General features: G+C 41.5%; 3 protein-coding genes across 3 annotated transcripts in view; all 3 read left to right on the top strand.

Moving 5' to 3' along the window:
- LOC119889225 (protocadherin gamma-A11-like) overlaps positions 1–11760 on the top strand; it is a 261420-nt gene that overhangs the window by 35471 nt on the left and 214189 nt on the right.
- LOC119889259 (protocadherin beta-16-like) overlaps positions 1–11760 on the top strand; it is a gene marked incomplete in the record, with an annotated part of 73367 nt that overhangs the window by 11600 nt on the left and 50007 nt on the right.
- LOC119889253 (protocadherin beta-15-like) lies at positions 1771–4996 on the top strand. The gene has a single exon (XM_038700167.1). The coding sequence runs from the start codon at positions 1882–1884 to the stop codon at positions 4312–4314; it is 2433 nt and encodes an 810-aa protein (XP_038556095.1). The 5' UTR covers positions 1771–1881; the 3' UTR covers positions 4315–4996.

Here is an 11760-nt window from a genome sequence, read left to right on the forward strand (position 1 = left end):
TGTTGTTTGCTCCTGAGACATGTCTTTCCCATTTAGTAATTAACATTTGGGATCTGTAATACACTTACTCTAAAAACATGAGAAAAGTTCTCAGCAGTGGAATGAGTGAAAGTTTTTTTCTGTCAGTGAGTAACATTTCATGTTTCTAAGTTCTTCATTAAGAGATTTCTCCCATGTACTGTTCTTCACATAATAATTCTGTGTAAGAAATATTCTTTTCCACATATTTATTTATTTTTAAATCCCATAGTCATGTTCAAGTCATAAACATGCTTTTTCAACCAATGCAACATAAAAGGGATGCTGTCGTACGCTTGTTGCGTTGTGTTTGTACGCACTGGAATATTTTACGTAGACTTTGTTATTTGATTCAAGTGGATTATAGTGGAAGCTTGAGGCCGATTTTAGCATGTTTCACAAGAAAAATATTGGAAACTTTTCTATTTTATTGAGAGAGAAATAAAGAGAGCGGCAGAAGGAGACAGATACGAGTTTCAAAGCGATAGTCGAGTTTTTAGCGTGCAATACTTAAGGGCATGATCGGTGGTAAAACATTGTTTAACATTTGGTGCATGTTGCCTTACTATTAGGAATAATAATAATAATAATAACAATAATAAATTACATTTATATAGCGCGGGCGGCGCGGTGGTGCAGTGGTTTGCACTGTCGCCGCACAGCAAGAAGGTCGTGGGTTTCTGTGTGGAGTTTACATGTCCTCCCCGTGTCCATGTGTGTTCTCTCCGGGTGCTCCGGTTTCCTCCCACCATCCAAAGAAATGCGGCTTAGGTTGACTGGTGACCCTTAATTGTCCTTAGGTGTGGATGTGAGTGTGAGTGGTTGTTTGTCTATGTGTGGCCCTGTGATGGACTGGCGACCTGTCCAGGGTGTAACAAGCCTTTCGCACGATGTAAGCTGGAATTGGCTCCAGTCCCCCGCAACCCTGTAAGCAGGATAAGCGGTTGACGATGGATGGATGGATTTATATAGCGCTTTATCTTAGATACTCAAAGCGCTTCACAGTGAAGTGAACCACCACTGATGTGTAGCACCCACCTGGGTGATGCACTGCAGCCATTTAGCGCCAGAACGCTCACCACACATCAGCTTGAGGCAGAGAAACATTGAGCCAATTACTAGGGGGGATGATTAGATGGCCAGATGGTAAAAGCCAGGTTGGGAATTTTGCCATAGCACCGGGGATCTTTAGTGACCACAGGACCTCGGTTGAACATCTCATCCGAAGGACGGCAGCTCCTACAGTGTAGTGTCCCCATCACTGCACTGGGATCTTATTGTTAGTACCAGAGGAAAGACCAAAAGCAATGTTGTTGTCCCAGGAGGTCCTCCATCCAGGTACGGGCCAAGCCCAAACCTGCTTAGCTTCAGTTAATCAGCAGTAGAAGGGTTTACATTAGCATAGCTGCTGGCAAATCAATATGAAAAACTTTAGGTGGATTACTTCAGGGGGAGATATAGTCGTGTTTATAAAGCATTATATCACAGTGAACAAGCATGTCTTTTTACTTAAACAAAAGTAAGACAACGGGATAGTGCTTCATTAGAATTTTAAATACATTATTAAAATGTGTTTTTATTGAAACATGACGGTCAAACCACCAGATAATGTGTTAAGGGATTTTCCATCTCTTCTGTAAAACTGTTATATGCGATTTTTACTCACGGTGTCAGTATAGACCAGCGAAGGAGTCAAACGTTCAGCCTGCTTTGCGCACCACCCACTATTGGGATCGACCAGCCCCGTGTTCTGTACAGCCTTCAACAAAGACGACAAATGCTTGGGAGGAACACATATTGATCGATTAGGGCATTTTAATGGTTTAAACTATCGTGTTTTAATTTGTGTAGTGCGGTCTGAGGATGATGAACAGACGGGGCGTTCTTCAAAGCGTTGGCTTTGTCTTTTTCTTTGTTGTGGTGCACCACGCACACGGAGACCTGAGCTATTCTGTACAGGAGGAGCTGAAGCGCGGATCTGTTATTGGGAATGTCGCCAAGGATCTCGGACTGGAGGTGGGCAGACTATCTGCTCGCAAAGCTCGTGTTGACATGGAAGGAAACGAAAGACAATATTGCGGGATCAACCTTCGAAGCGGGGATTTAGTCGTTGCGGAAAGAATAGACAGAGAGGAGCATTGCGGAGAAAAGCCTTCATGTGTTCTTAAATTCGAGCTGCTATTAGAGAATCCACTGGAGTTACACCGATTGTCCCTGCAGGTGCAGGACGTGAACGATAATGCACCAATTTTCCCGAAGGATGTTATAAAGCTTGAAATTACAGAATCAGCTGACAAAGGAGCGAAGTATCGCATTAATGCAGCACAAGATGCTGATATAGGCAAGAATTCAGTTGAAAGCTACATTTTGCAACAAAACCCCCACTTTGTGTTCAGTATTCAGACGACAAATGCTGGCAGTAAATACGGTGAGTTGGTTTTAGATAAGGAGTTAGACCGGGAGGAGCAGCAGGAAATGAAATTATTGCTCACAGCTGTGGATGGTGGTTCTCCTCAGAGATCCGGGACTGTAGTCATACACGTCGTTGTGCTTGATGCTAATGATAACGCCCCGGTGTTTACTGAGGCCGTATATACAGCCACGTTACCGGAAAACTCCCCTTTTCATACTCCAGTTATCACTGTAAGTGCATCAGATGCAGATGAAGGTGCCAACGGAGAGGTTACGTATGAATTTAGCCGAATATCAGATAAATCACAAAAGCTTTTTTCACTAGATGAGAAGACTGGAGAAATCAGTGTGTCTGGTGACATAGATTATGAAGAGGGATCGAAATATGAAGTGTTAGTTGAGGCCAAAGATGGTTATGGTCTCTCTTCAGAAGCAAAAGTAATTATTGATATCACTGATGTGAACGACAACGCCCCAGTTATATATCTAAAATCACTCAGTAGTCCCATACCTGAGAACGCGTCACCTGGTACAGAGGTGGGCATCATTAACGTGCAGGACAGAGACTCTGAGAGTAACGGGCAGGTCCGCTGCTCCATTCAGCAAAACGCCCCCTTTAAGTTGGTTCCTTCTATTAAAAACTATTATTCTCTGGTGACCACAGGACAACTGGACCGTGAACTAGTGTCTGATTACAACATTACAATCACCGCCACTGACGAGGGCTCTCCACCTCTGTCCTCCTCTAAAACTGTTCAGTTATCTGTAGCAGACATCAACGACAACCCACCGGTGTTTGAGGAACAGTCCTACAGCGCATATGTGACTGAAAATAACAAACCTGGCTCCACTTTATGTTCCGTTAGTGCTCGAGACCCCGACTGGAGACAAAACGGTACAGTGATTTATTCTCTGTTACCCGGTGAGGTGAACGGTGCCCCGGTGTCCTCCTATCTGTCTGTTAACGGAGACACGGGGGTGATCCACGCTGTGAGGTCGTTTGATTATGAACAGTTCAGGAGTTTTAAAGTCCACGTGATGGCCAGAGACAACGGTTCTCCTCCGCTCAGCAGCAACGTGACCGTCAGTGTCTTCATATCGGATGTGAACGACAACTCTCCTCAGATTCTGTACCCCGCCCCGGAGGGCAACTCCTTCATGACCGAGCTGGTCCCCAAAGCTGCACACGGAGGCTCTCTGGTGTCCAAAGTGATAGCGGTGGACGCGGACTCCGGACAGAACGCCTGGCTGTCCTATCATATAGTCAAATCCACCGATCCGGGACTTTTCACTATCGGGGTCCACAGCGGAGAGATCAGGACCCAGCGGGACATTTCTGAGTCTGACAGCATGAAACAGAACCTTATTGTGGCAGTGAAAGATAACGGACAGCCCTCTCTCTCTGCCACCTGCTCCATGTATTTACTTATTTCTGATAACTTGGCTGAGGTGCCAGAACTGAAGGACATTTCTTATGATGAGAAGAACTCCAAGCTGACCTCATACCTGATCATCGCGCTGGTGTCTGTGTCCACCTTTTTCCTGACCTTCATTATCATCATCCTGGGTGTGAGGTTTTGTCGCAGGAGAAAGCCCAGACTGTTGTTTGATGGAGCAGTCGCCATCCCCAGCGCTTATCTCCCTCCTAATTACGCAGATGTTGACGGCACAGGAACTTTACGCAGCACTTACAATTATGACGCCTACCTGACAACGGGTTCTAGGACCAGCGACTTTAAGTTCGTGTCATCTTACAATGACAACACACTGCCTGCTGACCAGACTCTGAGGAAAAGTCCAACTGACTTTGCTGATGCGTTTGGAGATTGTGATGCTTCTCCTGAGGTAGGAACAGGTGCCACATATCGTTGGTCCTGCTATTAGCTGACATTCATCGAATATGTTCCATAATTTTCTTTCTCTTTGGTTATTTCAGATCCAGTAAAATGTTACTACAAACTATAACGTGTTGTTGTTCATGCATCCCCTATTTGTCGACCTACCTTCTTCACCAAAGTGCTTAATTCAGCATCTGAAATATTGATGTTAATAATTTTTTATATCCAGATTCAGTGATACACAAACTTTTTTTTTCACCTCTTTTTTTTTGTTTTTCTATTGAAACATGAGGAATTGTCTATCTCTTGCTCTGTCTGTCTCTTTCTCTTCATAAACTGTACAGTCTTTGATGCTTAACTGTATATTGAGCACTCTCTCCCTGCTCTTCAACTGAATGTCGACTATATTATGTATATACTGTATTTAAATAGCTGGTCAGTTTTCGTGTTTGCTTCAGCTAAGACTGCAATAGGTTTCATTTTCTATACATATTTACGACCCTGGTGTGTTCGCTTCTGTGTCTTTGGTTGAGCTGCTTCTAGTTTTTTGTGTCTCTGTCCTTGGTGCTGAGCCTCGCTGTTACCCTGTTGTTAGTTTTTCAGGAACAACTTACATCTGTCCTGTTACCATGTAAAAACATAAATTAGCTTTCTTATGTTTTGGATTTTAGCTTTCCTTATATTAAGACACGTCTATTTTCCACTTTTTAAGTAACGCTGTAACTCCATTGTTTTCTTCAAGGTAAAAAAAAAACAACAACACTCAAGTGAATTGGGATATATTTGACTTGACAGTCAGTAAAGTTTTATGTATTTTATTGCCTCGTGATTTCATACTAATTATGTCTATTTTAAAATTCTCTAAATTAGTATTTATGTGCCAATGCAGAAAGTAGTATAATTTCTATCTAAAGAAAATAAAGTTATTTTTCAGAAGGGGTGGTTTGGTCCGTATATTTTCTTTTGACAGCCATTGCACATGCTTTTTCTCATTTCATACTGTTTAATTTTTAAATTTTATTTGATTCTGTTTTTGTCATTATTGTTTGACTAATATTTCACAATAATAATCTTTAGCTACCATGTCCAAACATTGTATGGATCACCCACTGACATACGTTACTAAGAAACTTTGATAAACAGTACTAACAAAAGTTTTTTAGCGCTGGGAACAGATGTCTGACTATAATTTCACTATCATTTTTAGAACATCCATTAACATTAATCTGAAAGGTTAAACTATTATATTTTGTGTATAAATTTACTCTATTAGTCTGACACTGACATTTATTGCAGACATCTTGCTTCTTGAATACAGCATCTACACAGAGAGGCAGACAGACAGAGAGATGAAGAGATGGACTTCTCTAGGAGCTTGTCTGTGCGGCATTTAAACACAGAATAAAAGCTAAGATCAGGGTCACAGATTGTGGAATTTGTTTAATTTAGTTAAGTGACCAATATAATGCACAGCATGCATCGTGCAACAACACATAGCCAGTGTGTTGTCAGACATTGTTTATCCTAAACTTTTGGGGATTGTAGTGTTACTATTACTATTATCGCTATGAAATGCTTAAAGTTGATCAATTTAGAAAGAGTCTGGTTCTTGTTTGTTGCTTCAAGTTTGTGACATCTTACAATGACAATGCTGATCAGACTGTGAGGACAAGTCCAACAGACTTTAATGCTGAAGGATCTAACTTGTGTAGTAATTAATGATGTGAGCTAAAGGTTTTTGACTTCGGAGTTTAGGTTTGGTCCTATGTAATGTTGTAACTGCTTTAATATTACATTTCCCACGTATAGAAGTTTTAATTAACCAAACAAGGCTTTCCCTTTTGGTGCGGAAATGCTGAACAGCTATTTAAGCATATGTTTGCGGGGTCTTGTCCTCAGCCGCCTTCTCTTCCCATTATAATGAAACGCATATATTCTTGTTCATATGCCCGAGATGTAAATTCTGTAGTCACAGTTTTGTCGAGGCTGTTCTTGCAATTTTTATTTTTTATTCATCTTTTTGTAGTCTTCATGTCTGTCTTCCCGCAAAGTTGGGTGATGATGGCGCAATGGATAAGACGCCTGCTTTTGGTGTGAGGGACCCCTCTTCAGTTCCCCACTGTGACCCATCCACCATTGTGTCCCTGAGCAAGACACTTAACCCCTCGTTCCCTCCAGAGGTCTGCGACCTCTGACATGTATAGCAATTGTAAGTTGCTTTGGATAAAAGCGTCAGCTAAATGAATAAATGTAATGCTCTCTTTTGGGAAAGGCCTTCTGAATTCCCTTCCCCGTCCCTCTGCCCATGGTGTTGAAAGCAGTTTAATCTCCAACAGCATCTTTTTAAATAAACAATTTCCCTCCATTTTCCTCCGTGTTTTTAGTCTGCATAGTAATAGACAAGTTGCTGTATGATGTAAAAAGCATTCCCTTGTGATTGACAGATTTCTTGCTTTTTTAAACTATGAATAAGATTAAATACTGGTACTGGTAGGTGTGTTCATAGTTTTTGTAAGAAAATCCAAGTTGTCGAATTACCTTTGTTGTATGATTGATAACGTTATCTTTATAGATTTTTTAAAAATACCTTCAGAAAACCATACACCCCAGTGTTATATCTCACAAAGTACTCAAGGTGTCACTGTGCACTAATAAACGAGGCTGCACGTTCACTCTCCACCCTTTTACGTCGAGAAATGTAAAGCCAGATTCCAGTATTGTTCAGTACTGGACTACAACAGCTTGGTATAATGGTTGAAGATTAACTACTTTTCAAAATCCAAGGAGATCACGAATGCAACGTGGATTTTATTTTGTTGAAAACTTACATTTAAGTGGTCTTTTGTTTCGTCGTTATAATGGGGAACAACAGATTTGCGCTGCTCCGCGGCCTTGTTGTAATTTTTCTTGCCCTCCACCTCGTCCACGGAGACGTGAGCTACTCTATCCCGGAGGAGATGAAACGTGGATCTGTAATTGGAAATATCGCTAAGGATCTGGGAGTTGATTTGGGCAGACTGTCTGCTCGCAAGGCCCGAATCGATACAGAGAATAACAGTGTTAAATACTGCGGTGTGAATCTCAGCACCGGAGACTTGATTGTGCAAGAAAGGATAGACAGAGAAGGGCTTTGTGCGAAAAAGGCATCGTGTGTTCTAAAACAGGAACTCGTACTGGAAAATCCTTTAGAGCTGCACCGTGTTAGTATCCGCGTTGAAGATATTAATGACAATTCACCGCAGTTTAAAGAGGAGTCACTTAAATTCGAAATTAGAGAGTCGGCCGTCAAGGGTGCACGGTTTCTCTTGGATGAGGCGCACGACGGAGACATCGGAGAAAATGCTGTTCAGGGCTACTCACTTCAACAGAATGACCATTTCAAATTAAATGTAAACACAAAGGCAGGTGGGCGAAAGCATTGTGAATTAGTTTTAGACAAAGAGTTAGACAGAGAGGACAAAACTGAGATCATGTTATTGCTTACCGCATTTGATGGCGGCTCTCCTCAGAGATCAGGCACTGTAGTCATTCACGTCACTGTGCTGGATGCTAATGATAATGTACCAGTGTTTAGCCAGACCGTCTATAAAGCTACTCTGCTTGAAAACTCTCCTTTGGATACAGTTGTAGTCACAGTGAGTGCAACTGACGCCGATGAGGGAGTGAATGGCGAAGTAACTTATGCATTTGACCATGTTTCGGATGAAAACCAAGTTTTCTCTCTGAACCCTAAAACAGGCGAAATTAAAGTGGCTGGATCTATTGATTATGAAAAAGAATCGGCATATGAAATGCAGATCAGCGCCAAAGATGGTTTAGGATTGGCGTCCTATGCAACCTTAGTTATTGAGATTTCAGATATAAATGACAACGCACCAGTTATATATCTGAAATCACTCAGTAGTCCCATACCTGAGAACGTGTCACCTGGTACAGAGGTGGGCATCATTAACGTGCAGGACAGAGACTCTGAGAGTAACGGACAGGTCCTCTGCTCCATTCAGCAAAACGCCCCCTTTAAGTTGGTTCCTTCTATTAAAAACTATTATTCTCTGGTGACCACAGGACAACTGGACCGTGAACTAGTGTCTGATTACAACATTACAATCACCGCCACTGACGAGGGCTCTCCACCTCTGTCCTCCTCTAAAACTGTTCAGTTATCTGTAGCAGACATCAACGACAACCCACCGGTGTTTGAGGAACAGTCCTACAGCGCATATGTGACTGAAAATAACAAACCTGGCTCCACTTTATGTTCCGTTAGTGCTCGAGACCCCGACTGGAGACAAAACGGTACAGTGATTTATTCTCTGTTACCCGGTGAGGTGAACGGTGCCCCGGTGTCCTCCTATCTGTCTGTTAACGGAGACACGGGGGTGATCCACGCTGTCAGGTCGTTTGATTATGAACAGTTCAGGAGTTTTAAAGTCCACGTGATGGCCAGAGACAACGGTTCTCCTCCGCTCAGCAGCAACGTGACCGTCAGTGTCTTCATATCGGATGTGAACGACAACTCTCCTCAGATACTGTACCCCGCCCCGGAGGGCAACTCCTTCATGACCGAGCTGGTCCCCAAAGCTGCACACGGAGGCTCTCTGGTGTCCAAAGTGATAGCGGTGGACGCGGACTCCGGACAGAACGCCTGGCTGTCCTATCATATAGTCAAATCCACTGATCCGGGACTTTTCACTATCGGGGTCCACAGCGGAGAGATCAGGACCCAGCGGGACATTTCTGAGTCTGATGGCATGAAACAGAACCTTATTGTGGCAGTGAAAGATAACGGACAGCCCTCTCTCTCTGCCACCTGCTCCATGTATTTACTTATTTCTGATAACTTGGCTGAGGTGCCAGAACTGAAGGACATTTCTTATGATGAGAAGAACTCCAAGCTGACGTCATACCTGATCATCGCGCTGGTGTCTGTGTCCACCTTTTTCCTGACCTTCATTATCATCATCCTGGGTGTGAGGTTTTGTCGCAGGAGAAAGCCCAGACTGTTGTTTGATGGAGCAGTCGCCATCCCCAGCGCTTATCTCCCTCCTAATTACGCAGATGTTGACGGCACAGGAACTTTACGCAGCACTTACAATTATGACGCCTACCTGACAACGGGTTCTAGGACCAGTGACTTTAAGTTCGTGTCATCTTACAATGACAACACACTGCCTGCCGACCAGACTCTGAGGAAAAGTCCGACTGACTTTGCAGATGCGTTTGGAGATTGTGATGCTTCTCCTGAGGTAGGAACAGGTGCCACATCTCGTTGGTCCTGCTATTAGCTGACATTCATCGAATATTTTCCATAATTGTCTTTCTCTTTGGTTATTCAGTTCCAGTTAAAGTTAATACAAACTATAATGCGTCATAGTTATTTGTTGTTCATGTGTTCCTTTATTTTCGACCTACCTGCATCACGGAAATCTTATTTCATGCGATTTCACTGTAATCTGCTTGAATTTCTGGGGTTTAGCAATCATCAGCTGTTTAGCTGTATTGTACACAAACATTTAGTTTTTTTGCATCTCATAAGCTGTTTTTTAGTATTCCTGTTGAAACATGAGGAATTGTCTATCTATTGCTCCGTCCATCTTCATCTCCTCATAAACTGTTCAGTCTTTGTTGCTTAACTGTATGTCGAGCACTCTCTCCCAGCTCTTCAACTGAATGTCGACTATATTATGTATATACTGTACTTAAATGTAGCTGCTCAGTTTTCGTGTTTGCTCCAGCTAAGACTGCAATAGGCTTCATTTTCTATTCATATATACCTGTACAGAACACTGGTGTGTTCGCATCTGTGTCTTCAGTTGAGCTGCTTCTAGTTTATTGTGTCTCTGTCCTTGGTGCTGAGCCTCGCTGTTACCCTGTTGTTAGTTTTTCAGGAACAACTTACATCTGTCCTGTTACCATTTAAAAACATACATTTGCTTTCTTATGTTTTGGATTTTAGCTTTCCTTATATTAACACACGTCTATGTTCCACTTAATGCTGTAACTCTCCACTGTTTTCAACAAGGTGAAAAAATCCCCTCAAGTGAATTGAGAAATATTTGACTTGACAGTCAGTAAAGTATTATGGATTTAACTGCCTCATGAAATCACACCAATTATGTCTATTTTAACATTTTCTACATTGGTAATTATGTGCCAATGCAGAAAGTAGTAAACTTTTCATCTAAAGCAAATAAAGTTATTGTACAGAAGTGTTGGGTAGGTCCTTTTATTTTCTTTTGACAGCCATCGCTCTGTTTTGTCCGGTTTCACTTTTTACATTGATATGATTCTGTTTTTCATTATTGTTTGACTATTTTTTCACAATAATAATCTTTAGTTATCATGTCCAAACATTCAGTCTTTATTGGTGATCCAAAATGAGATACATTAGTAAGAAACCTTCTTAAACATTACTAACAATATACTTTTTTTTTTGCACTTGGCAAAGATGTCTCACTATAATTCGAAGAACATCCATTATCAATGTAGGTGAAGCTTTTATATTTTGTTCACAAGTTGACTCTATTAGTCTGACACTGACATCTCTTGAAAAGATCTTGATGCTTGAATCCAGCATCTACACAGAAAGGCAGACAGACAGAGAGATGGAGTGATGGACTTCTCTGGGAGCTTGTCTGTATGGCATTTAACTCCAGAATAAAAGCTAAGACCAGGGTCACAGATGCTGGAATTTGTTTAATATAGTTAAGTGACCAATATAATTTACATCGTGCATCGTGGGACAACACATAACCAGTGTGTTGTCAGACATTGTTTAGCATAAACTTCTGGGGATTGTTGTCTTACTATTATCACGATGAAATGCTTTGAGCGGATCAATTTAGAATGAGTCTGGTTCTTGTTTGTGGCTTCAAGTTTGTGACATCTTACAATGACAACACACTGCCTGCTCATCAGACTGTGAGGAAAACTGATGCCTCATGAGTTTTTGTCTTTAAACAGAGAGACAGAAATGTTGAAGGGTCTAACTTGTGTAATAATTAATAATGGGAGCTAAAGGTTGTTGACTTTAAAGTTTATATTTGGTCCTATGTAACGTTGTAATTGCTTTAATATTAAATCTCACACGTATAGAAGTTTTAACCAAACAATACTTTCCCTTTTGGTGCAGACATGCTGAACAGCTCTTTAAGAATATGTTTGGTGGGTCTTAGCCTCAACCACCTTCACTTCACATTACAATGAAATGCACACATACTTATTTTATATGCCCAAGCTATAAATTCTAAAACGCATTCCCTTGTGATTGACAGATTTCTTGCTTTTTTAAACCATGAATAAGATCAAATACTGATATGTCTGTTCATAGTTTTTTAAGGAAATCCAAGTTGTCGAATTAGCTTTTTTGTATGATTTCTAAAGTTATCTTTATATATATTTTTAAAAATACCTTTAGAAAATCATACACCCCAGTGTTATATCTCACAAAGTACTCAAGGTGTCAGTGTGCACTAATAAACGAGGCTGCACG

This window comes from Micropterus salmoides, unplaced genomic scaffold (genome assembly GCF_014851395.1).
Source record: "Micropterus salmoides isolate LMB-PRFRI ecotype aquatic unplaced genomic scaffold, ASM1485139v1 Ms_hic_scaffold_5, whole genome shotgun sequence".
In the NCBI taxonomy this organism is placed as follows: Eukaryota; Metazoa; Chordata; class Actinopteri; order Centrarchiformes; family Centrarchidae; genus Micropterus; species Micropterus salmoides.

Bases quoted from the DNA above. Each gene is read 5' to 3' on its own strand.
- LOC119889253 (XM_038700167.1), top strand. From the start codon at position 1,882: ATGATGAACAGACGGGGCGTTCTTCAAAGCGTTGGCTTTGTCTTTTTC.